Genomic DNA, 24026 nt, shown 5'->3' with positions numbered 1-24026 from the left:
TTCCCAAAGTGACTCCATCCTCTGTGATCGCCCAGGAGTTCTCTTCATTCAGTTATCCACTGTGTGCTAGGCCAGTGCTAGGTGCTGGGGATGTGGAGAACAAGACAGACCCAGCCCCAGCTCTCATGAAACTTGCATCTCAGTAGGAGAGGCAGACCTAAATCAAGCAAAAAGGCAAAAACATTTAAGATGGTGGTGAAAGTTTTAGGAAACACACTGAAGGATGAAGTAACAACAGCTGGGGATGGGAAATCTCTCAGGGAAAGAGACTTTTAAGATGGGACCCTAAAGCATGAGAAGGGGACAGCCGCGTGAAGAGTGGGAGGAGGGATGTCTCAGTCAGAAGGAACAACTTGTACAGAGATCCCGGGAAGAAAGAGCTTAGAGGGTCTGAGGAAATAAAGGAAGACCAGTGTGGGTGGAACCTGGGGGTTCGGGGGAGGGGGAGCAGGACCCAGATCATGCAGGGCCTTGGAGGTCACAGTGGGACCCAGAGAGAATTGACCCTAACAGTGGGCTCCCAGGTGTTTTCCATGGGGGAGCGTTGTGAGCTGCAGTTTACAATTCCTCAGGCTGTTCTGCAGAGAATAGATTAAGGGAGGCAGGAGTGGTGGTTGTGGTAGACAGGAGATGGTGGGAGCCCTGGCAAAGGTGGGGGCGGCAGAGATGAGGGAGGTAGAACTTATAATATATACGTCTGGGGGATGACATCATCGGGTCTTGGTGATGGACTGGAGGAGGGGTTGACAAGAGGAGAAGCATCAGGCTGACACTGGATTTCTCGTTTGAGAACCTGGGAGATGCCATTTACTGAGATGAGAAGACTTAAAGACAAACGTTAGGGGCTTCCCTGGTGGCGCAGTGGTTAAGAATCCGCCTGCCAATGCAGGCGACATGAGTTCGAGCCCTGGGCCGGAAAGATCCCACATGCCACGGAGCAACTGAGCCTGTGCGTCACAAGTACTGAGCCCGTGAGCCTAGAGCCCGTGCTCTGCAACAAGAGAAGCCACCGCAATGAGAAGCCTGCATGCAGCAACGAAGACCCAACACAACCAAAAATAAAAAATAAATAAATCAAATAAATTTATTAAAAAAAAAAAAAAAGACAAACGTTAGGAGAGAGATGGATTGGGCTTGGGAGGAGGAAGTGTGGAGGATAGAATTGCCCACAACGTGGCAGTTTCAAACATGGCGCCAACTTCTTTGACACGTCTTCTGTGGGGAGGTGGGTCCCCTCCCCTTGAATCTGGAGGGCTTGTGATTGCTTTACCAATAGAGTATTGTAGAAGTGACTATATGTATTATTCCCAGGCTGGGTACCAAATGGCCATGCAGCTTCCTCCTCTTTCTCGAGGGACACCCTTGAAAATTATTTATTTATTTATTGGCTGTGCCACACAACATATGGGATCTCAGTTCCCCGACCAGGGATCCAACCCATGCCCCTGCAGTGGAAGCACAGAGTCCTAACCACTGGACACCAGGGAATTCCCTAAATCACCCCTTGATTAAACTCAATTTGGCTAATCTGTCCACTTGTCCATGGGTGACCAATAATATCTCGGTGCCACCTGGAGTTCCTGGTTGCAAACCACAGGAATGGCTCAGAACAACGGGCAAGACCAAAGCGTTCACAATGAATCCCTTGGAATGGCCGGTGAGCACCTGCTCTTGGTGTTTGTATTTTTTATTGAAGTGTAATTTACATACAGTAAAATTCATCCCTTTTAGGTGTATAGTTATATGAATTTGACAAACATATACAGTCATGGAACCACCACCACAATCAAACCAGAGAATGTTTTCATCACTCCAAAAAGTCTCCTCATACCCTTTCAACGGTCAGTCCCCTCATCCTGCTCCAGCCCACAGCAACCACTGATCTGTTCTCTGTCCCTATATTTTGCCTTTTCCAGAATATCGTATAAATGATATAACACAGTATGTTGCCTTCTGTGTCTGACACAGCACTTTTGAGATTCATCCACATTGTTGCTGCCTGTACCAGTAGTTTGTTTCTTTTTATTCCTGAGTACTAGTCCCATTGTATGCATGAACCACAATCTGTTGTTTCACCAGATGATGGACATTTGGGTTGTTTCCAGGTTTTGGTGATTATGAATGAAATTGTTATATGCATTACGCAGGCTTTTTGTGTGGATATATGTTTTCATTTCTCCTGGGGGGATACCAAAAGTGGGATTATTGGGTTGTATAGTAATTGTATATTTAACTTTACTTTTATTTTTATTTTTGGCCGCACAGCATGTGGGATCTTAGTTCCCCGACCGGGGATCGAACCCATGCCCCCTGCATTTGAAAGGTGGAGTCTTAACCACTGGACTGCCTGGGAAGTCCCTATATTTAACTTTATAAGAAAATATAAATGCTCCCCATCCTCACCAGTATTTGTATCCTCAGGTTTTGTTTTGGTTTTTAACCTATTCTAATAGGTATGTAATAGTTATTGTATTGTAGTTTCAATTTGCATCTCCCTAATGAATAAGATTCAGAGTTTTTAATGTCACTCTGGCCTGGACTGGGGCTGGGTGATTTGTAGGGTGGACTTGATTTTTTTTTTTTTTTAACGCCAAATAAAGGTACTATTCATTTGTTATCTTGAAGTGATTAGAAAAGCCATGGAGCCTGTCCAAGATTTCATCCAGGGCAGGGAAAACCCACCTCTGGAGCAAGGACAGAGCTATCCTGTCCAGTCTGCTCATTCAGTGACATGGTGACATCCCCGTCTCCCTCCTCCCTACCTCCACACCTGTCCTACCCTGCCTTTGTGCCTAGACGGTGCACCCTTCATTTTTTACTCGTGGAGTTCCAGTTTAAACTAAATGTCACCTCCTTTTGAAGAAGCTAGGATTTCTAGAAGCTTCCAGACACACCATGCAAGACGATATTATTGAAAAAATGCAGCCTCTTTTGGGGCCAGAGTTGAATCTGCTTTTTTGGCTTTGTTCCTTACCAGTTATATGACTTTGGACAACTTAACTGCTTTGAGCCTCAGTTTCCCCTAGTGTAAAATGGGTATAATACCTATCTCAGAGGTAAGTTTTTGTTATGTAGGAGATGCTGTTGTCACTATTATTATTATTATTAATTTGCCTCTATCAAAGCCTCACTGGGCTGAACCATGGCTAATTCGTTCCTTGTTTCTCTCCCTAGCTAATTGCTCTTAAAGGGCAGACCCTGTTACTTAAGCCCCCTCTGCCCCCGCCCCTGACACAGTGTTGGTAAATACTAGTCCCTCAACCTATTTGTTGAAATGGATGAACCTAAAAGGATTCTCAGGGAAGGCAGGTGGCCAGAAGGGAGTTGTGGGACTCGGAGGGACCTCTCGCTCTCATTAGACCGCGGAGCTGCTTTCTTGGAGCAGGGGCACTGAATCAGGGCTTCTCTTCCACAGAACGGAAGGCTGAGGGCTTGTGACTGCAATAACAGCGGGGCCGTCTGGACGTGTGGGTTTGACAGGTCAGAAAAAGGGGAACTAAAAGAGAGGATCCTCAGAATGCGAGTACAGGGACTGACAAGGAAGAAACTGGAGAGGGCTGGCTTTGAAAGTGTGGGCCCAGTGATGGCGTGGGGACCAGTGGTGAGGATGGAGGCAGGGGACGGGAGGCTGGGAGGGTTGCGGGCCCTGGGGGCTGGGCGGAAATGGGAGAGACCGAGGGGGGAATAACGCTGCCACGCAGAAGAAAGCGCGCAGAGGCAACCGGTCCGGCTGGGAAGGACCTGGGGAGTGGGGCAGCAGTGGATCGGAGGGGCAGACCCCGGGAGCCGGGAATGGGCGGTGCGGGGAGCGGCAGGTGCGGGAGGCGGAGCCCGGAGAGGAGGAGCCAGGAGGGGGCGGGGTCGACGCCGGGCGAGCGGGCGGGGTGCGCCGGTCCGCTCCTGTGAGAGCAGCTGGGCCCGCGGAGCTGGAGCTGGATACCGAGCCGGGGCCCGGGCCGGAGCGGGCTCCAGCGATATGGGGTCGGCCGACTCCAAGCTGAACTTCCGAAAGGCGGTGATCCAGCTCACCACCAAGACGCAGGTGCGCCCGGGGCCCCGGCTTCCCCACCCACCTGCCGGGCTGGGGGCTGGGCAGGGCTGGGGGGCTGCAAGAACTTGGCTTGCCGGGAGATAGGGGGACCAGATGGCCAGGAGGGTGACGCTGAGGCCAGGGCCGGAGCGAGACCCCTTGGCCTGTATCCCAGGGCTCCATCCCTTAGCCCCCACCCCCAGCCTTCTCTCCCGGGAACATCCCTTTTCCCGCAGCTGCTGCTGCCACCTTAGGCTGACGTGTGCGTACTCTCCAAGCTGGCGTCGCCGCTGTCCGCCCCTCTGTCCACCCCCCCAAGCCCCTCCAGCCTCGCATCTCCAGCCTCCTCCCCCCCCCGCCCCAAAAACACCTCCCTGCTCTCCTCCCTGCCCCTCGGTGCCCGCGTGTCCCGGAGGCACAGACACGGCTGACTCAATGCAAACAAAGCCGGCCGGCGCCCTCCCGGATCCGCGAAACAGCTGGTGCGCGGCAGCGGCAGCGGCCTCGCTGGGCCCAGGTCGATGCCCACGGCCAGGGAAGGCCCAGGTCTTGCTGGGAACACGCAGAGTGGCGGGCACCGCTGCAGCCTGGCAGGGGGACCTGTTCCCGGGTCTATGGAATCCAGGTTCCCAGCTGGGGACCACTGCTCCAGGGGGCTCCTCCTTTGAGGCCCAGCGGTGGGGTTGGCTGTGTTTGCAGGTACCCTCTGTTCTCTGGGTCAGGGCTAAGAACCGTCCAGGCTGCCCTTGATACCTGAGGGTATCTTTCACCCTAGGCCATGCTTGCACACTCCCCTGAGTCCACAAGTGGCACAGAGGCCACCTCCTTGCCCCCAGCACAAGGACCTGGCCCCAGCAAGGCTTCTTCCCTGCCCACCCCTCTCTCCTCACTCTTTGAGCCAGGCTGCTCTGGCCACAGAGATGCCCAGCGCTCACTCCTCAGATACCCCGCTTTCAAGGGAGTCAGGATCTGCTGCCATCTAGGACTTTCCTCCTATCCCCACCCCCAAGGCTCTCTCTGGCTCTAGGCAATTAGAGTGGGTTCAGGGGAGCCATTTCCCCACAGCCAGCTGGTCACAGCTCCAGACCTCTGGTCCCACACTCTCTCGATCCCACAAGAGAAAGGTCAGGAGCCCGGCAAACACCCGCGGCCTCTGGAGAGTCCAGCCCCAGCTGAGAGGCGTTTGATAGAAACCAGGCCTTGCTTCTCGCCACTTCCCCCATGGCTCCTGGTTATTTCTGGCGCTTGGCTTTCTTGGCATGGGGCTTCTAGATCTGAGGGTGGCAGGTGGGCCAGCCTCTCAGTGCGGGGCCATAGGGAGAGGAAGGGAGGGAGGCCTCCATGTTTACCTACCTGGGGAGGGAACACCCTTGTTGGAGGAACGAGATATGGGCTGTAGCCTCAGCAGCCAGGGTCCTTTGCCAGGCCTGCAGGGCCAGCTCGGCCACGTCCCAAAGGATGTGCGTGGACAAGATTCTTACATGCTCCGGTCCCCTCCCCGAAATACAGTGTGCCTCCATCTTTCCCTGGCTGTGGCCCCATGACAGGGCTGACTGAGACGGTGCTGTCTCGTTTCCCAGTTGGGGACAGTGAGTTGGCTTGGGACAGGACTGGAGCCAGAGGCCAGCCTGGGTCTCCCTCTGGAGGGCCCTGGGCCCTGCAGGTGGGAGGGGGCCTGGGCTGCTTGGAGGGAGATACCCTCAGGAATGAGGCCGCCTGCCCTGTGTAGTGACCTGGCTCGGGCAGCTCAAGAGTCGGGACCAGATCCCAGATGGTGTTTCCAGACCTTGTCACTCGGTGTCCCCAAGGAGATTCAGGCCAGCTGTGTCCACAAGGTGTCCACCTGTCCCAGGCCCTCAGAGGCTGTGCTGTGAACGCAGATTTTTGCTCTGGGCAGCAGACAAGCCGACCCAGCACCTTCTCCCGTGGCCCGGGCCGGAGCTGCCGCCGCTCGGCCTTCCCTGCCTTCCCGTGCTGCATCCTGTTTTCTTCCTGCCTCGGGCTAGGCCTGACCCTGGTCCTGAGGGCCAGCAGCTTTGGCTGTGTTTCCAGAGCCTTTCCTGGTGTGGGTGGGGCCCTGGAGGGGGCACATTCCTGGACCTGGGACCCTCTCCTAGATCCTGCCCATTTGGAGATTGTTTGCCGTAGGTCAGATGATACCGGGTGGGTCCATGTTTACATGTGTGCACATGTACGTGTGTGTGAATGCCGTTGTGACACGGTCCTCTGGTTCAGGTCACCCTTAGCAGGCTGGAGCACTGCTGGTCCTTCCCTTCTCCCCGCCACCAGAGAGGTTCAAAAGATGCAGCTGGTCCCCCAGGCTGGCGGGGGCTTTGGCCTGAGCAGGTCCTGGTAAAGCTATGCTAAGAATATTTGGTTTCCCACCAGGGTAGCTCAGTGCCCCTGGCAGCATGGGCCTGCCCACCTCCAGCAAAGAAACTGGCTTGGATTTTAGAAGCTTCCTTGCGTTGGGTGGAGCCCAGCTGGGGTAACTGAGGAAGGGGCTAAGCCATGTCCCCCTTCCAACAAAAGTTCCAGTGACCCTGGCAGTACCTGTAGCATCAGGTTAGCCTGGTATGGTCAGGTAATGGTCACCAAACTGAAGTGTCTGAGCCACAGCTGGGACCAGGTGGGGAGGCCCAAGTTGGGGATGGGGGAGGTGAAAGTCTTCACTCCTGAAGTTCAAGGCCAGCTCCCAGAGCTGGGACTTTCCTCTGCTTCAGGTCTGGGCTGCCCTGGGGCCTCCCAAGTTCCCTCCTAAGGCTCTCGCCTCATTTTGAATTCAATCCCCAGGTGACACTTACCTGATGAACTAGGTCAGAGGTCAACTCCACTTGATGAGTGTCTGCCCCTTTAAGGGGGTAGTGGCTACGTGGGTGGTGGGGAAGGTGGCTTCCCAGAGGTGTTCCCAGAGGGTGGGGCGCTCTGCACATTTTCTGGGATGTTCCTTCCCCACTCCCACCCCGGCCACCCACACGGGGATGTGCTTCCCCTGGATCCCAGTGAGTGTCAGAGAGCTGTCTGGACTGAGGGCATGAGGGCCAGCAAACCCCAGCCCCAGTGACCCTCCTTTGGTCTTTGTTCCTCTCCCCCAGCTAACTCGCTCTACCAGTTCTGGGACTGAGCACGTCCTGGTGCCAGGCCTGCCCTGAAGGCCGCTGGCCACATGCTGCCCTGTACCTCAGAGGGGGGCATTGTTTGGGGGGTGGGCTAGGGTAAACCTGGACCTTGGGGAGGCTTGTGGCCAGGCCTGAGTTTGGGCAGCCCCACTGGCACTCAGCTCTGCCCCGTGACGGGGCTGAAGGAATCTCTCTCTAGGACTAATTACAGCCTTTGGCTGAACAAATATTGGCTGAGTGTCTGCCATATGCCTCAAGTGCACGGTCAGGGAGAAGGGCTGATGGCCTAATGGGGCCTCCAGGCAAGCGCACCCAGACCTGTTGGGGACTATGATGAGTGACTGAGGGGGGTTCCAAGGTGGGAGGGAGCCCGCTGGTCAAAGCTCTGGGAGACTTCTTGGAAGAAGCGGCTTCGGAGAACAGAATTATTTTTTTTTAAAATTAATTAATTAATTAATTAATTTATGGCTGTGTTGGGTCTTCGTTTCTGTGCGAGGGCTTTCTCTAGTTGTGGCGAGCGGGGGCCACTCTTCATCGCAGTGCGCGGGCCTCTCACTATCGCGGCCTCTCTTGTTGGCGAAGCACAGGCTCCAGATGCGCAGGCTCAGTAGTTGTGGCTCACGGGCCTAGTTGCTCCGCGGCATGTGGGATCTTCCCAGACCAGGGCTCGAACCCGTGTCCCCTGCATCGGCAGGCAGATTCTCAACCACTGCGCCACCACGGAAGCCCCCAGAATTATTTTTTAACAAGATTCATATTTTTCTCTGATGGTAAGACTGATGCATATTGCATGCGGGTTTGTGGTGGGGTAGCAGGGCCCCATTATCAGCCCTTTCAGAGAAGGCAAAAGTCTGGGTTGATTGGAGCAACCCGGGAAGATCTCTTGCAGGAAGTGCTATTCAGAAGGGTAAGAGTGTCTTGGACGCCCCTCAAACAGATGAACATTCAAAAGGAAAAAATAGTAATACGTGCACTTACAGAAAAATATAAAGAAAAAAATAACCACCCCATGAGATAATTGCTGTTGACATTCTGTCATTTTCTTCTAGACTTTTATTCCTGTATAATTTAACACAAAATTGTGATCATCCTATAGTTAGTTTTATATCTTGCCTTTTTCACATAACATTGTACTGTGAGCATTTTCCATTCATTCATATTCTTTGAAGACGTGATTCCGATGGCTGTGTAATATTCCACTGTATGCGGGTGCCTTAACTTTTCAAGCATTTCCCCAATTGTTGGTTATTTAGGTTGATTCCAACTTTTCACTGTTATCAACTCTTCAGTAAACATCCTCATACCTGCACTTCTCAGATCATTTCCTTAGGAAAGATTTCTAGAAGTGGAGTTCATGATTCAAATTGGTTGTCTATATGACCGACTATATAACTTAAAAGGCATACGTGTATTGAAGGCATGTTACCTTGATAGGACCGGTGGGACTTTGGGATGTGTTAGAAGGGGCGGGCGTGCTGGGAAGAGGGGACAGTCTGAGCAAAGGCAAAGAGAAAATATGGCAGGGTTGTGTTGTTGGGATAGTAAATACAGGTGTGTGTGCACACACATGCATGTGCACACTTGATATACATGTGTCCGTGTATGTGTACGTGCACGTGTGTGGCTTGTATGTGTGTTTAGGTGTGATCTTGGCTGACTCTCTGGCCGAGGTCTGGACTCTGAGGGAACAAAGCCTTTGGTGCTGTGTTTTGAATGCATGTTGGGGGCAGCACGGAGGCGGGATTGAGGGGGTGAATTTGGAGGTGGGGCCCTGGCAAGAGTGGCCTGAACTGCAGCACAGGTGGTGGGTACTGAGAGGAGCAGGTGTTGTCAGAGAGCCGTGGGATGACTCCTTTAGATTTGGCATCTGTTGGGTATACCAGCAGAGGGTGGAGGCTGGGGCCGAGGGGGCAGCCTGGGTGAATGGAAATGAGCATATGTCCCCTTGTCTTCTTCCTAGGGGGTGGGGCACAGCCTGGCTCTGGTCCCTGGGCGCTTGACTTAGGGGTGTGGCCTGGGGAGGCCCCCAGGTAGGGAGGGCCTGCCAGAGGGGGATGGTGAGTTACTCAGGGTCACACAGTCCCTCAGGGACTGGGCTGGGCTTTGGCTACTGGATTCAGTGTCCAGCTGGCCCCTGACCATCTGTGTCAAGTGTCCCTAGCCTGCCTGTGCCAGCCGGGGCTCATGGTGGCTGAAGGATGTCTCCCATGTGGGAAGGCTCCTGGCACCAGCAGGGATGGAGTAGGGGGGCTTCCCTTTCGGGGGCTCCCTTGGCTACAGGGTAGGCAAACTGTGGACCTGCTGGCAAGAGACCGTGCGGCTCTGGACACTGCATCTCCCCACAGCCCGTGGAAGCCACTGATGACGCCTTTTGGGACCAGTTCTGGGCGGACACGGCCACCTCGGTGCAGGATGTCTTTGCACTGGTGCCGGCAGCGGAGATCCGGGCAGTGCGAGAGGAGTCGCCCTCCAACCTGGCCACTCTGTGCTACAAGGTGAAGGGTGCCCGGCCCCTCACTGCCACTCCCACCTGAGCCATTTCCCACCCTCCCAGGGAGGCTGGAGCTGGCCCAGCCCTGTGGTCCAAGAGGACAGGCACCCAGGAAATCCTCCACCCAGGTTGGAGTGGTCCCAAGTATTCACCCACTTCTCCTCCTGGCTGGGCTCTGGGGAAAGTGATGGTGGCAGTACCACCTGTGAGGGCTGCCTGTGGGTGACACTTTCCATAGGTCAGCTCATGTAGCTCACCTGTGCGGTTGGTACTGTCAATGTTGCCATTTTACAGATGAGGAAACTGAGGCCCAGATGGCTGGTCACTTAGCAAGGTCTCAGCCTGTGAGTGGTGGGCTGGGTCTCGCTCCCAGGATGCTCTAGGCTGCTCCCTGGCCCACGTCCCATCCTCCTGGGCTGGCTGACCCTGTCTGGAGAGGCGGTCCGGTAGGGTGGCCCCACTGTCTCTCCCCCTCTGAAGCCTGGGGTGCCCAGCCTGACCCCAAGTGCCAGGGCCCCACTCCCCACCCTGCCAGCGTGCCTCTCTGCCCATCCTCACAGGCTGTTGAGAAGCTGGTGCAGGGAGCTGAGAGTGGCTGCCATTCGGAGAAGGAGAAGCAGATTGTCCTGAACTGCAGCCGGCTTCTCACCCGCGTGCTGCCCTACATCTTTGAGGACCCTGACTGGAGGGGCTTCTTCTGGTCCACAGTGCCCGGGGCCGGGCGAGGAGCGGTCTGTGGACCTGGCCGGGGCTGGGCGGGAGGTGGAGTTGTGGTGACAGGGAAGGAACCCCTTCAGGGCCAGGCCACGTTCCTCCAGACCTCTTCTGGGGTTTGGGAAGGGCAGATGTAGGGGCAGTGCAGGTGCTGCTGAGGAGGGGGGCCAGCTCTTCCTCCCTGAGCCCTCGGTTTCTCTCCCATGGGGGTCTCGGCCTCTGCAGCTGGGCAGAGATGGGGGCAGGGCAGCTGGGCCCTCCGCCCCCGCCGCCCCACCCCCTCCCTGGGTTTCTGTCCAAGCAACTGGCAGGGGGGTGGGGAGGTGGGCAGTGATTCCCAGCAGGGCTGAGGCTCTAGGGTTTAGGGGACTCACCTGCCCCCTCCCAGTCAGTGGGGAGGTCTCACTGGTCCCAGCTCCACTCCCCACTCTGTCCCACTTCTTCTGCCTTGGGAGGTTTGGGGTGATTAGGGGTCTACTTCCTGTTCCTTCTCCCACCTCTTCCTCCATCCCTCTACCCACGAGTGTCTGCCTGGGCCCAGACCCCGTCCTCCTCCCATCCCCCCTCCAAGTCCTGGGGCCACCTCTCCTTAGCCAGCTACGACTGAGGGGGCCTATAGGTGCTGTGTCCCAAGCAGGGAGAGGACGATGACGAGAACGCCCGGCCCCTGGCCGAGTCCCTCCTCCTGGCCATCGCTGACCTGCTCTTCTGCCCAGATTTCACCGTCCAGAGCCACCGGCGGAGCACCGTGGTGAGAGCCCCCCAATCCCCGCCCCTGGGCTGAGGAGGGCTCTGGTCCCAGGTTGGGGCCGGTTGAAATTTCCTTGGGCAGGGGCTGCTCCAGGAAGGCTGGGCTGCCTGGCACGCATGGTCCCGGGGAGGGGGTGGTGGCTGGCACGGCTGGAGGGGAGCCAGCTGGTGCCCGGCCCTGCCCCCTGCATCCAGGAGGTCCGGCACAAGCACCCATTGTCTTCGCCTGGGCCGTGGGTGGAGAAGTGGGGCTTACACACAGGAGCCCTGGCCCTCTCACTGCCCGTGGACCCGTGGATTGGTCCTTGACTGTTCTCCGTCCCCCACTCCCACGCACCACCAGGGGCACCTGATTCCGTTCTGCTCTCTCCCTGTCTCTCTCTCCCTGTCTCAAACTGGATTGAGCAAGTACCAGACTGAAGGAAAAGGAGCTTTCAAGAGGTTGAGAACATTCATTTCTTCCCGTGTGCATTAGCACCTGGGGCATTTTGAGGGTCTGTCTTTAGGAGAATATGAGGGTCTTTGCCCCCAAGGATAGCGGGGGGCTTGGGTTGGCCTGATCTCTCCCTGACCCTGTCCCCAGGACTCGGCGGAGGACATCCACTCTCTGGACAGCTGTGAATACATCTGGGAGGCCGGTGTGGGCTTTGCTCACTCCCCCCAGCCCAACTACAACCACGACATGAACCGGTGAGCTTGCTCAGGATGTAGCTGGACCCCAGGCCTGGCCCCCTGCACAGTTCAGAGAGGGAACCACGCGTGGGGTCTTCCAAGGAGACCCTGCCCACTTGTGACCCAACTTCAGCCTCACAGGGATAAAATGGAGTCATTTCTTTTCATGGACCTGAGCTGGGGCCGGGCAGGGTGGGCGCGCCCTCCTACAGGAGAACTGGGGTCCTCAGGTACTGAACCCTCTCCTCTATCCTCCCTGCCCAAGGATGGAGCTGCTGAAACTGCTGCTGACGTGCTTCTCTGAGGCCATGTACCTGCCCCCAGCTCCAGACAGCAGCAGCGTCAATCCATGGGTGCAGTTTTTTTGTTCCACAGAGAACAGGTGAGGGGCCCCTGGCCTTTCTTTCCATTTCTCCTCCTCTTGGTTCCAGGCAGCCCAGCGCTGAGGCCCTTTGCCAGCCCTGTGAGTCTTATTTGAGGGGATGTGCTGCCCCCTCGTGGTGGTGACCTATAAGAACAGTCACACCTTACGCCAGCTCTGTCCCGTGTCCCATTGGGGGGCCCTGGGTGACCCATGCCTGGGTCCTCCATCTAGAGCCCTGCTATCCAGCAGAAATATAATGTGAACCACACATGCAACTTAAACATTTCTAGTAGCGACCTTTAAAAATAAAAAAGAAATAGGTGAAATTAATTTTAATAATGTATTTCGTTTAACCCAATGTATCTGAAATATTAGCATGTAACATGTAATCACTACACAAAATTGTTGAAATGTTTTGCATTCCCTTTTCATAGTAAGTTTTCAAAATCAAGTGTTTAGTTTACATTCACAGCACATCTCACTTCAGACCAGCCACATTTTAAGCACTCCATAGCTACATGTAGCTTGTATTGGGCAGTGCAGTTTATTTTATTTTATTTTTATTGGCCGCACTGCGGGGCTTGCGGGATCTTAGTTCCCCAACCAGGGATTGAATCCGGGCCCTCGGCAGTGAAAGCACCGAGTCTTAACCACTGGGCCGCCAGGGAATTCCCTGGGCAGTGCAGTTTATTCAGTGGGTGGAGAGGGGGCGTGATAAATACCCTGAAGGGTGGGGAAGCCCCGCCCACATGGGGGCACTTATGGGCAGTGGGGGGCATAGGAGCCCATGGAGGCGTCCCATGGCTGGATTGAGTATTTAGAGCAGGTACACATGCTCCAGCTGTGCAGCTCCAGCTGTGCCCAGGGCTGCGCTGGCTGCACAGGGGTTAGTGCCCCTCAGTGTCATGGTTCACCCTCTTCTAGACTCTGATTCCCACATGGCAGGCCTCATCCTTCAGGTTTTGCTGGCTGCCTGCCTGACCTTTCCCCCACCCCCGCCCCCAACTCCCAGAAGGAGCGAGAACCCAGGTGACTCCCTCCACCAGGCACAGTCAAAAGCTGGCCAGAGTTTTCTTTCTCACCAGCCTTATGGGGCAAATGGCCACCTTTGCCACTTGATTAACCTCCTTGGGTCTCAGTTTCCTCATCTGTAAGATGAGGAGCTTGATCTCTGATGTCTTACGAATCTCTGAACGGAGTCATTCTGTGGCCTGGGAGCTGGGGGATGGGGCACATGCTTTGCCTCCCAAGGGGAAGCCCGCCTTCCCCGTGGGCCCTCCAACCCTTCTCTGAAGCCCCAAGGAAGGGTACCTGCCCCTCAAAAACGTCAGGGGCATGTCCTTTATACATTTGCCCAACCCTGTAGATCATACAGCGTCAAGAGTGAACACTGGGGACTTCCCTGGCGGTCCAGTGGTTAGGACTCAGTGCTTTCACTGCTGAGGGCCCAGGTTCGATCCCTGATCGGGGAACTAAGATCCCACAAGCTGTGGCGTGGCCAAAAAAAAAAAAAAAAGAGTGAATCCTGATGTAAGCTGTGGACTTTGGGTGAAAATGATAGGTCGATGTAGGGTCTACAGTTGTAACAAGTGTGCCACCCTGGTGGGGGATGTCGATAGTGGGGAGGACTGTGCACGTGTTGGGGCAGAGGGTACACGGGAAATCTCTGTGCCTTCCTCTCAATTTTGCTGTGAACCTAAAACTGCTCTAAAAAATATTTTTAAAAATAATTAAAGGGCTTCCCTGGTGGCGCAGTGGTTAAGAATCTGCCTGCCAATGCAAGGGACAGGGGTTCGAGCTCTGGCCCGGGAAGATCCCACATGCCGCAGAGCAGCTAAGCCCGTGTGCCACAACTACTGAGCCTGAGCTCTAGAGCCCTCGAGCCACAACTACTGAGCCCATGTGCCACAATGACTGAAGCCTGCGCGCCTAGAGCCCGTGCTCTGCAACAAGAGAAGCCACGACAATGAGAAGCCCGCGCACTGCAACGAAGAGTAGCCCCAACTAGAGAGAGCCCGCGTGCAGCAACGAAGACCCAACACAGCCATAAATAAATAAATAATAAATAAATTTAAAAATTAATTTTAAAAAAACAATAGGCTTCAACCCCTGGGGGTGAAAATCTAAGGGGTGTGGGCACGCTATCCTACAAAGAGCCCCTCAGGACTGGCCATCCCTCTCTTGGTAATAAAGTCCTTCTGGCCTCAGCCCAGCCTGGCCTGGGTCCCAGATGCAGGCAAGGGTGAGGAGGGGGTCTCTCCTACGGGGGAAGGGATGAACTCCTGGTTCTGCTCCCTGGCCCGAAGATGGGGGCCTGGCACTGAAACCCTTGTGGAATGAGGGGGACTGGCCTGGCTGACCCTCCCACCTGGCCACGGCTGGGGGCGGATGGAGGGCTGGGCTGGTGGGCGGTGTCTCTGAAGCCCCGCCCCTCCTCTCCTGCCGCAGACACGCCCTGCCCCTCTTCACCTCCCTCCTCAACACCGTGTGTGCCTATGACCCTGTGGGCTACGGGATCCCCTACAACCACCTGCTCTTCTCTGACTACCGGGAACCCCTGGTGGAGGAAGCTGCTCAGGTGCTCATTGTCACCTTGGACCATGACGGCGCCACCCCCACCGTGGACGGTACCACCACAGGCACAGCCATGGATGATGCTGATGTAAGGACGGGAGAGGGAGGGCAGCCAGCCCTGCCAGGCTGTGGGCGGGTGGCACCCACTCTAGCAGAGCTGGGCAAAGGATATCCAGTGGGCACCTCGTGGGGGTATCTGGGGTCAGAGGGGGTACTGCTGCACTACCTAGGCCTGGGGTAGGGGCAGGGGGTGAAGGCACCTGCTCACCCCAGGCTCCGCCCTCCGCAGCCTCCAGGGCCCGAGAACCTGTTTGTGAACTACCTGTCCCGCATCCATCGCGAGGAGGTGAGTCCAACGATGCTCTTGCTCTCGTGGGTTCTTGATGCCCACCCTCCACAAAGGTTGTGGCCTTGCAGGGTGTGAGGGGATGCAGATGAGATGGGGGTAGGGAGAGTCCTGACCCCTACATGAAGGAACCACGGTCCCCGTGGACTCAGGCCACCACGGGTGAAGTAGTGATAGCAGGACCACGAGGGTCTTGAGACTCAGAAAAAGGCTGATGGCCTCAACTGGGTGAGGGTAGCCGGGAAGACTTCCAGGAGGAGGTGGCTCTGATGCCAGGTTTGGTGGGGGAATGACAGTGGACAGAAAGGCCAGTCAGACCTGAGTTCCTGTGTCTTGTGACCTTGGGTGAGGTTCTTGGCTCCCAGGGCTCTAACCTCTGCAGCTATGACATGGGGACAGTAATTGTGCCCTTGCCTTGTAGTGAGGATTAGCTGAGAGCACAGTCCAGCAGGCAGCAGGTGCTCAGTGAATGACAGCTCTTTGAGGACAGAATGCTCCTCACGTGTCACAGGGCGATGGGGAGGGGTGGAAGGATGTCACCTGTCAACAGGGAGTCCAGGTGGGCAGGAGTCCAGTGTGCATGTGAGGAGGTCACTAGGAGCAGATGTGGAGCCTGTGGTCTGGCGGAGGGGCAGGGTCCTCTCTAGACCTGCCCTGGACCCAGCTTCTGAGGGGCTGCCCCCAGGACAGCTGTTGATGACACTGGCATCTGGGCCCCTCCGGCTCTAGAGGTGGGATCAGGCCCTGGGGGGCTCGGAGGCATTTGTGGGAGGCCTGGCCAGGAAGCCTGGATTGTAGGGAGCCGGACTGGACAGGCCCCTGCCCTTCCCCCACCCAGGACTTCCAGTTCATCCTCAAGGGCATAGCCCGGCTGCTCTCCAACCCCCTGCTCCAGACCTACCTGCCCAACTCCACCAAGAAGATCCAGTTCCACCAGGAGTTGCTGGTCCTCTTCTGGAAGCTCTGCGACTTCAACAAGGTGGGCCGGCCTCGGGGGCCCAGGCTGGCGGGCAGTGGTCTGCCTAAGGGATGGAGACAGCGTCTGGGGAGACTCCCAGGAGAGGGAGAGGGTGGGGCAGAGCTGCCCCTCCCCCTGACTCTGCCCACCTGTCTCTGCCTGCCCCCAGAAATTCCTCTTCTTTGTGCTGAAGACCAGTGATGTGCTGGATATCCTGGTGCCCATCCTCTACTTCCTCAACGATGCCCGAGCAGATCAGTGTAAGGCTGAGGTGGGCTGAGGATCCCTGGGGGGTTCCTCGCGGAGGGGCAGTTTCGGCCAGTCCGTCCTGCCTCCCAGCAGCTCAGGCCTGGTGCCCCGACCTCCCGGGAAGGACTTCTCCCTTTACCCCCAAGATGGGTCCCTGCCCTGGGCTCCCTTCCTCCCCTCCCCACCCAGCGTGGTGACCCCTCCCATGCCACGTGCCGCAGCTCGGGTGGGCCTGATGCACATCGGCGTCTTCATCCTGCTGCTTCTGAGCGGCGAACGGAACTTCGGGGTGCGGCTGAACAAGCCCTACTCAGTGCGCGTGCCCATGGACATCCCGGTCTTCACCGGCACCCACGCCGACCTGCTCATTGTGGTGAGGGAGCTTCCGCCAGGACCTGGGGGTGTGGTGTAACGTCCCCTCGGCTGAGTCTGGAGGCGGCAGGGACCCCATGACTGCTCCTCTGCCTCCCCGCACAGGTTTTCCACAAGATCATCACCAGCGGGCACCAGCGGCTGCAGCCCCTCTTCGATTGTCTGCTCACCATCGTCGTCAACGGTAGGGGGGCCCAGAGCCCGCTTCCCCATGCTCACCACCAGGGGGCGCCAGGGCACAGGCTGACCTGCCGCTGGCTCCCTGGTTCAAACCGGCTGGGTACAATAGAAATATTAGGGCAGCCAAGTATGTACTGGTCAGTTTTTCTAGTAGCCACATTAAAAAGGAAGAAGGAAAGAAAGAGAGAGGTGACAGTAATTTTATTATATATTTAATTTAATCTGTTGTATCCAAAATACCATCATCTCAATATGTAACCAGAATACAAAATTATTGAGATGTTCTACATTCGTTTTTGAATCCAGTCTTCCAAATCTTGTGTGTGTTTCATGCGTGCAGCGCACATCCATTAGGACTACGTTTCTAGCACTTAATGGCCACGTGTGGCTTGCGGCTGAGGTATTGGACTGCACAGGTTTGGATGAGGGCCCTGCCCACCAGCAAGGGCTGTAGACAGCTGCCTCCGAGCTGGGAGGGGCCTCAAGCTGACGGGGGCGCTGGACCCAGCAAGGTGGGGGCCCAGGGCTGGGGCGGCATGACTTCCGCGTGGCTGCTTTTTGGAGAGGAAGGTCCTGAATGGGAGGGGCTGACTTCTCCGTGGTCCGGTTTGGACTCCAGGGTGGGTGGGATGTTGTAGGGCCTTGGTGACCTTTAGCTGCATTGTCGGACGTGAGTTCTGGGGCCAGAACCTCACCTTCCATCACTGGCTCCACCCCACAAATCTTCACCGAGAATGCATTTGTGAACAAGATAGCCACCAACCCTGCCTCATCCCGAGGGAGAAAGACACGGGGCAAGGAAGCACACAGATCAATCTGTGACTTCAAGCCATGTGCAGCCTCGCATTTCCGACTCCCCCTTCACAGGCTGTGCAGAAAATCTCTATCTAATTATACGTGGAATATCAGCTTGATATTCTATTAAAAATTTTTTAAATAATATTTTTAGTTTTTGGCTGCACTGTGCAGCTTGTGGGATCTTAGTTCCCTGACCAGGGATCGAACCTGGGCCCCCTGCAGTGGAAGCTCGGAGTCCTAACCACTGGATCGCCAAGGAATTCCCAGCTTGATGTTCTAGAAAGAGTTAAAGATCCTGTGTTTGTATCCCTGCCCAATCATTTTATAACTGGAGAACTTTGGACAAGTTTATGAACCTCTCTGAGCCTCAGTTTCCTCATCTGTAAAATGGGGATGGTCTCCTCTCTGTCCACCTCCCTCTCAGATGCAGGGAGGAGTGTGGGAGATGGAGTGTGTGAGTGGCTTTGTAAACGGTGCGGCTGTCCACAGGGGAGGGGCCAGGGTGGAGCCCTGGGGCTCTGCAGGAGGCATGGCCAGTGTGGCCTTAGCCTCTGGCGCTTGGTCTTCCTGACTTTTCGGGGGACTTCACAGGCAGGGGGCAGGGAGGGTGTGGGAGCAGGAGCATCGTGTCCCACCCAGGCCCAGGATGTGCTGGGGTGGTTGGTGGGGGCCCCAGGAGTGAGCCGACCCCTCCCCTGCAGTGTCCCCCTACCTCAAGAGCCTGTCCATGATGGCCGCCAACAAGCTGCTGCACCTGCTGGAGGCCTTCTCCACCACCTGGTTCCTCTTCTCTGCCGCCCAGAACCACCACCTGGTCTTCTTCCTCCTGGAGGTCTTTAACAACATCATCCAGTACCAGTTTGACGGTGAGGCACCGGTCCAAGCCCCTGGCCTGGCCTCGGGGTCAGGAACCAGAGTGGGCAGTGGGCGAGGACACCTCCCCATCTGAGGAGGGCACAGCCCTCCACCCCCCTGTTTGTTTGTCCAGCGTGCATTTATTGAGCACCGACTGCATACCAAACCCTGTGCCAGGTGCAGGGGATTCACTGGGGAACAAAGCAGAGTGCTCCCTGCCCCGTGGAGCTCATAGCTGGGGAGAGGGCACGGAGGGGGGACTTTAAACAGATGGTCACCCAGACAAACAGGCCATCTTAAATCTGTTGAGAGGGAAGTGCAGAGTGGCATGGTTCTATTGGGTGTCACAGATGCTGGGCTGCCTGGTGTCAGTTAGGGCCTTGCCACTTAGCTCTGTGACTGTGTGCACATAACCTCTCTGAGCCTCAGTTTCTTCGTCTGTAAGATGGTCATAATGATAATTCCAGGAGTCCGCATCTCAGAGGGTATTGAGAAGATTAAGTAAAAATAATCCCAAAAAAGCACTTAGCACTTGCCTGGTGAACTAAATATTAGCAGCTATTATTATTTCCAAAATAATTAATATCTGTACTGATCTATTAGGGATGAATGGGGGTGGGGAGGGGTAGAAAAACATGGGGGGAGCACAATATATGCAAAGGCCCTGGGGTGAGATGTGTTGAAGTGGAAGCAGAGCAGGGTGGTGAGAGGCAGGGACCAGAGCGGTGGATGGGGCATTGAAGGCCCGGAAAGCGTCTGTTATCTCCCCGGGAGCCAAGGGCGTTCAGCGTGGGCGACAGAGCACAGGCACACGCCATATCGTCCTTCTTCCCGGTGACTTGACTTGGGGGACAGTCAAAATATTGAACAGCTGGCTTGGTGGGACACTGACACGCTGGGCCCGCCCCACTCTGCCAGCTGTTACCCCTTAGTGCTGGGTGGTGAGAGGGTCCGGAAGGTACCAGGGAGGGGCAGGGGCGGAGCTCAGCCCAGAAGCTCTTTTACCGAAAGGTAGCATCCCGGTGTAGCCTCAGACCACACATGCTGCCCGACGCCAGCCCTGCCCAGCTTCCTCACTTCTGTGCCCTGTGCTGTCGCCTCCCCCTGGGGTAGACACTCTCCTCTCCTCCAAACTCCCCCTCCCAGGAAGACACCCAGGTGAAGGGGGTGGCAAGGGGGCCTCCCTGAGACACGCTTCCTCCCCACAGGCAACTCCAACCTGGTCTACGCCATCATCCGAAAGCGCAGCGTCTTCCACCAGCTGGCCAACCTGCCCACTGACCCGCCCACCATCCACAAGGCGCTGCAGCGGCGCCGCAGGGCGCCCGAGGCCTTGTCCCGCACCAGCTCACAGGAGGGCGTCTCCATGGAGGGCTCCCACCCCGCTGCCCCCGCCGAGCCGGGCACCCTCAAGACCAGCCTGGTGGCCACCCCAGGTCCGGTGCTGGCGAGGGGCAGGGTGCGGTGCAGAGTGGCAGCAAGGGTGGGGGTGGAGGTACGGGGGGCCCGGGAGGGGCAGCTTGGTGGGGGGACCGGGCCTCGGGGCTGAGCGTGGGGAGATCAGGCACAGCATCTGTGAAGTGGGGGGACGTTGGAGACTCTCGGGGCCGGCCCCAGGCAGAGGCTTTCTAGGAGGAGCACTGTGGCAGGAGTCCTCACCGCTCCCCACCCCATCCCCCAGGCATTGAGAAGCTGACGGAGAAGTCCCAGGTGTCAGAAGATGGCACCTTGCGATCTCTGGAGCCTGCACCCCAGCAGAACTCGGCAGAGGGCAGCCCAGCCTCGGAGGTAGGTGTGGGGGACTCTTGGCAGGGCTGGGGGGCGAGGCTGGGCGTTCCCTTTCTCCCTGGCCTCCGAGGTGTAGGCCGGGCCAGAGCACTCTGCGGCAGAGGGGCAGGTACCCAGTGCCCAGGGCATCAGGATTGGCACTGATGACTCCCTGGGGGTGGGGGGCCTTTCACAGACCCCTCCCTTGTTTATTGGTCATGGGCTCAATCCCCTGGCCTTGAGATTCCTCATCCGTCAGCCTTATCTAGGCTGGGCTAGCCTGTACCCGGTCTGCTCAGTCAGCTCCTGGCCCTAAACCTGTCACTGGGCTGGGCAGGGTCAGGCAGGGCCTGGGACCCAGGGCAAAGGTGCTGGGCTGGGCTATCCCCTCCTTTGGGAGTGAGCCCCCTCCCTGCAACATGGGCCAATGGGGAGACCTCATGGCCCTCCCGGTTCCAGACTGTGGGAGGGACTGGGAAGAGGAGCTGCCCTCCCCCCGCCCCCCGCCCCCTCTCCCCCCCCCCCCCCCTCTCTTATTCCTTCCCCGGCACCAGGAGCCCAGCCAGGCGTGGCGGGAGCAGCGGCGACTGTCCAGTGCATCAGCCGGTGGGCAGTGGAACCCGACGTCGGAGTGGGTGAGGGTGGGGCAGACGAGGTGGGGTACGAGGTGCGGGGGTGGGTCCGGGGCTCCTGGCCCTGGGAACAGCTCAGGAGAGGCTTGGATGGGAATGGGTCCAAATCCAAGGACTGGCCCGGGTCAGGTTAGGGCTCAGTCCTGTCTCATGACCTTGGCCTCTCTGGCTTGGTTGCTTCCTCCGTCTACACCGTCCCGGAGTTTGTTCCCCAGCAGGGTTAAGCTTCAGTTGTCCACAGCCCTTTCTTAGTAAATCACCCTTTCCAGCTTCCTTCCCCGAATCACTTGCCCACCCCCTTATATGATTCCTGAGATCACCACTAATTGCATTTGCACGGGGATAATAAATGTCCCTACCTCATCACGCCATTGTGAGGATCAAAGGGGATACTCTCTGGCACAGAGTACACGCTCAGTGAGAGGCCCCCGTTCTTCCCATGAATAGCAGTCGCTGTGTACGGGCACTGCGCTGTGCCAGGCCCTTGCTGTGATGAGCAGGGATGGCTTCTGCCTTGGGGAGTTTCAGGTCAGGGGTCAGGTTTCAGGTCAGGGGTCAAGCCCACGCCACAGCCTCTGGGGGCTGCGTTGCCAGCCCAGGAACCCCAGTCCCTCCCCCAGGTCCTCTCCTGGAAGTCGAAGCTGCCGCTGCAAACCATCATGAGGCTGCTTCAGGTGCTGGTTCCCCAGGTGGAGAAGATCTGCATTGACAAGTGAGGCTGGGGACGGGGCTGGGCGGCCGGGCTCTGCGGGGCCAGCCCAGGCTGAGCTGGGGGTGTGGCCGAGAGCATGGGCCTCGGGGGTCCAGGGTGAGCTCTCTGCTCCCCTTGACCTTCAGAGTGGGCACGTTGGAGACCCTCCTCTCCCTGGCAGGGGCCTGACGGACGAGTCGGAGATCCTGCGGTTCCTGCAACATGGCACCCTGGTGGGGCTGCTGCCTGTGCCCCACCCCATCCTCATCCGCAAGTACCAGGCCAACTCGGGCACAGCCATGTGGTTCCGCACCTACATGTGGGGTGTCATCTATCTGAGGTGGGCCCCTTGGGGGTGGGGCAGTTACCGGCCTGGGTGGGTCTGGCATCCACCCGAGGGTCAGCTCAGTGGGGCTGTGCCCCACTAGGGTAGTGGGGTTAATGTCAAGACAGTCAACCAGGGTGGTCTTGTCCGGTGGAGGGTGGGCACCCACTTCCCCACGACAGCCTCGTTCCTCCCCAGTCTTTCCAGCAAGGCCTCCCGGCACCTGGGTGACAGCCCACTCCCTCTGCAGGAACGTGGACCCACCTGTCTGGTACGACACAGACGTGAAGCTGTTTGAGATCCAGCGGGTGTGAAGATGGAAGCCTGCAAGGGGCAGGGACCAGGGGAAGGTGGGGACCCTGGTCCCCCGATGTTCCCGCCGACCCACCATTCTGAGCTTTAAATTACTACGATCAGGGCTGGGGGCTTGAGTGGCTGAGTCCAGAGTGGCAGACCCCGGAGGCCCCTTGTGGCTGGGATGGTGGGGACTGGCCCTGCCCCCTGCCTCCAGGCTGGACTGAGAGGGACCTTCTGTCTCCAGGGCTGCAGCCCTCCACCAGGGCCCCACCTCACTCTGGCTCCCCTTCGGGACCCGTTTCTGTGCCGACCCTCAGTGCCCGCCTGGCTCCTGAGCTGCCCAGCCCTGGAGGCCACCAGGTCACTGTGCCCTAGTGGGCTGCCCAAGAGGGGTCTTGGGTGGCCCCTTGAGGCACCTGGGCAGGGTGAGGGGAGCCTTTCCAAGCCTCCTAACCTGAAACCACCTGGTCCAGGCCCGGCTCGCTGCCAGGACCCCGGGAAGAAGGAGGGTGACCAGGCTGCTTGTGGAGGAGGCTGGGGGCTGACAGACACCGAAAGCCAGACGAGGGGACCTCGTGCATTTTAGGGATTTGGAGTGGGGTGTTGAGGGTCTCCTGCTATATTCTTCTGGGTCAATGAATATAGCCTGGCTGGCTCTTATATGGTAATGGGGGCGAGGGAATGGGGGCGGGGGAACAGCTGATCAGTCCTCCCTGCCCCTGCCCACCGCCTGATGACTTGCGGGGAGAGGGACCAGGATACCAACGCCCCATCCTCCTGATTCTGGCCTCTTGGTCTCCCTCACCCTACCTGTGTCAGTACAATCTTTGCTCTGTACAATCGGCCCCTTTACACAATAAAACCCCCTCTCCATGCCCTGCCTCTTTGTGCTTGGAGGGGAGGGGGTCAGGCCATGGCTCTTGTTTTCAGGGAAGCTGGGGACTCTGCCTCCCAGAATCAGGCCCCAGAGGGCCCTCGGTGCACACCTGGGAACTAGCGTTTGTCATTTTCTTGGGTGGGGGAGTGGAGGGTTGGACGCCCCAGGCTGTGGCCCCCCCGAGAGAAAGAGTCCACACAGGAGAGGCGAGGGGCCTGCCTCCCAGCCTCCTGCACGGCCCCCAGGCAGCCAGTGAGACAGCGCCGGGGGTCCAGCACCCAGCTGCAAGGGGTACAAGCCTGGCCCGCAGGGTCCGGGGCTGCCGTCCCTGGGCCTCACCCTGGGCCTCACCCTGGGCACAGTTCACTGTTTGCGCTGGGCACAGGGAGATGGATGGGCTGTCAGTGCCTGCCCTCCCCACCCGATGGCTCAGAGGATCGGCAGGCCTGGGGTGAGCGGCTACAGAAAGTCACCGGGGGCTCCGTCCTGGGGAGAGGGTGTGCTGGCGAGGGGTGGGGGGATGCGAGAGCCCCGGCTCCTCTCTTCCCACCTCCTCCCATGGGTCAGACAAGGGGAGGACCAGACAAAGGGTTGAGACCCCTCGTGGCCCAGAAATAGGATTGTCCCAGCCCCACAGCCCCGCCCAGGAGGACTGTCCCATCCCACCATATACACAGAGTGCCCGCTCTGTCCCCGGGAACAAAATGCCACGAAGCCAGAATGTAATCGATCAAACAAACAGGGTTTATGTCAGCGGGAGAGAGCTGTTGAACCCTGCCTGGCAGCTAATTAACCAGCTCATTAGGAGACAGGGTGTGTGGGGAGAGAAGGGCAGGGCTGCCTGCCGAGCTGCGAGCTTCCAGATGTCCTGGGCTGAGCTTGGACCATGCAGGAGGCAGACCCCCAAGGCCTGGCTGGGTAGGGGTGCCCCTCCCCAGACTCCCCGGATCATTTAGGGCTGACCG

At 57.6% G+C, this 24026-nt stretch overlaps 1 protein-coding gene across 2 annotated transcripts; it reads left to right on the top strand.

Moving 5' to 3' along the window:
* Positions 1-3933: 3933 nt before the first annotated feature.
* HID1 (HID1 domain containing) lies at positions 3934-23058 on the top strand. Of its 2 annotated transcripts, XM_068530549.1 has the most exons (20): positions 3934-4042; positions 9495-9644; positions 10201-10371; positions 10992-11105; positions 11688-11794; positions 12042-12158; positions 14589-14802; positions 15004-15060; positions 15899-16039; positions 16188-16278; positions 16489-16640; positions 16745-16823; positions 18319-18483; positions 19681-19908; positions 20154-20260; positions 20794-20874; positions 21492-21583; positions 21744-21902; positions 22138-22237; positions 22429-23058. In XM_068530549.1, exons 1-19 carry the CDS (start codon positions 3977-3979, stop codon positions 22199-22201), a joined length of 2355 nt encoding a protein of 784 aa, XP_068386650.1. In that variant the 5' UTR covers positions 3934-3976; the 3' UTR covers positions 22202-22237; positions 22429-23058. The 2 variants fall into 2 exon arrangements, with proteins under 2 accessions (XP_068386650.1, XP_068386649.1); XM_068530548.1 differs by having other exon boundaries at positions 22138-23058.
* The last annotated feature ends 968 nt before the right edge of the window (positions 23059-24026 follow it).

The sequence above is a fragment of the Eschrichtius robustus genome, chromosome 20, assembly GCF_028021215.1.
Source record: "Eschrichtius robustus isolate mEscRob2 chromosome 20, mEscRob2.pri, whole genome shotgun sequence".
NCBI classification, from domain to species: Eukaryota; Metazoa; Chordata; class Mammalia; order Artiodactyla; family Eschrichtiidae; genus Eschrichtius; species Eschrichtius robustus.
The sequence above is the reverse complement of the archived record's forward strand: the minus strand, read 5'-3'. Positions and strand labels throughout refer to the sequence as shown.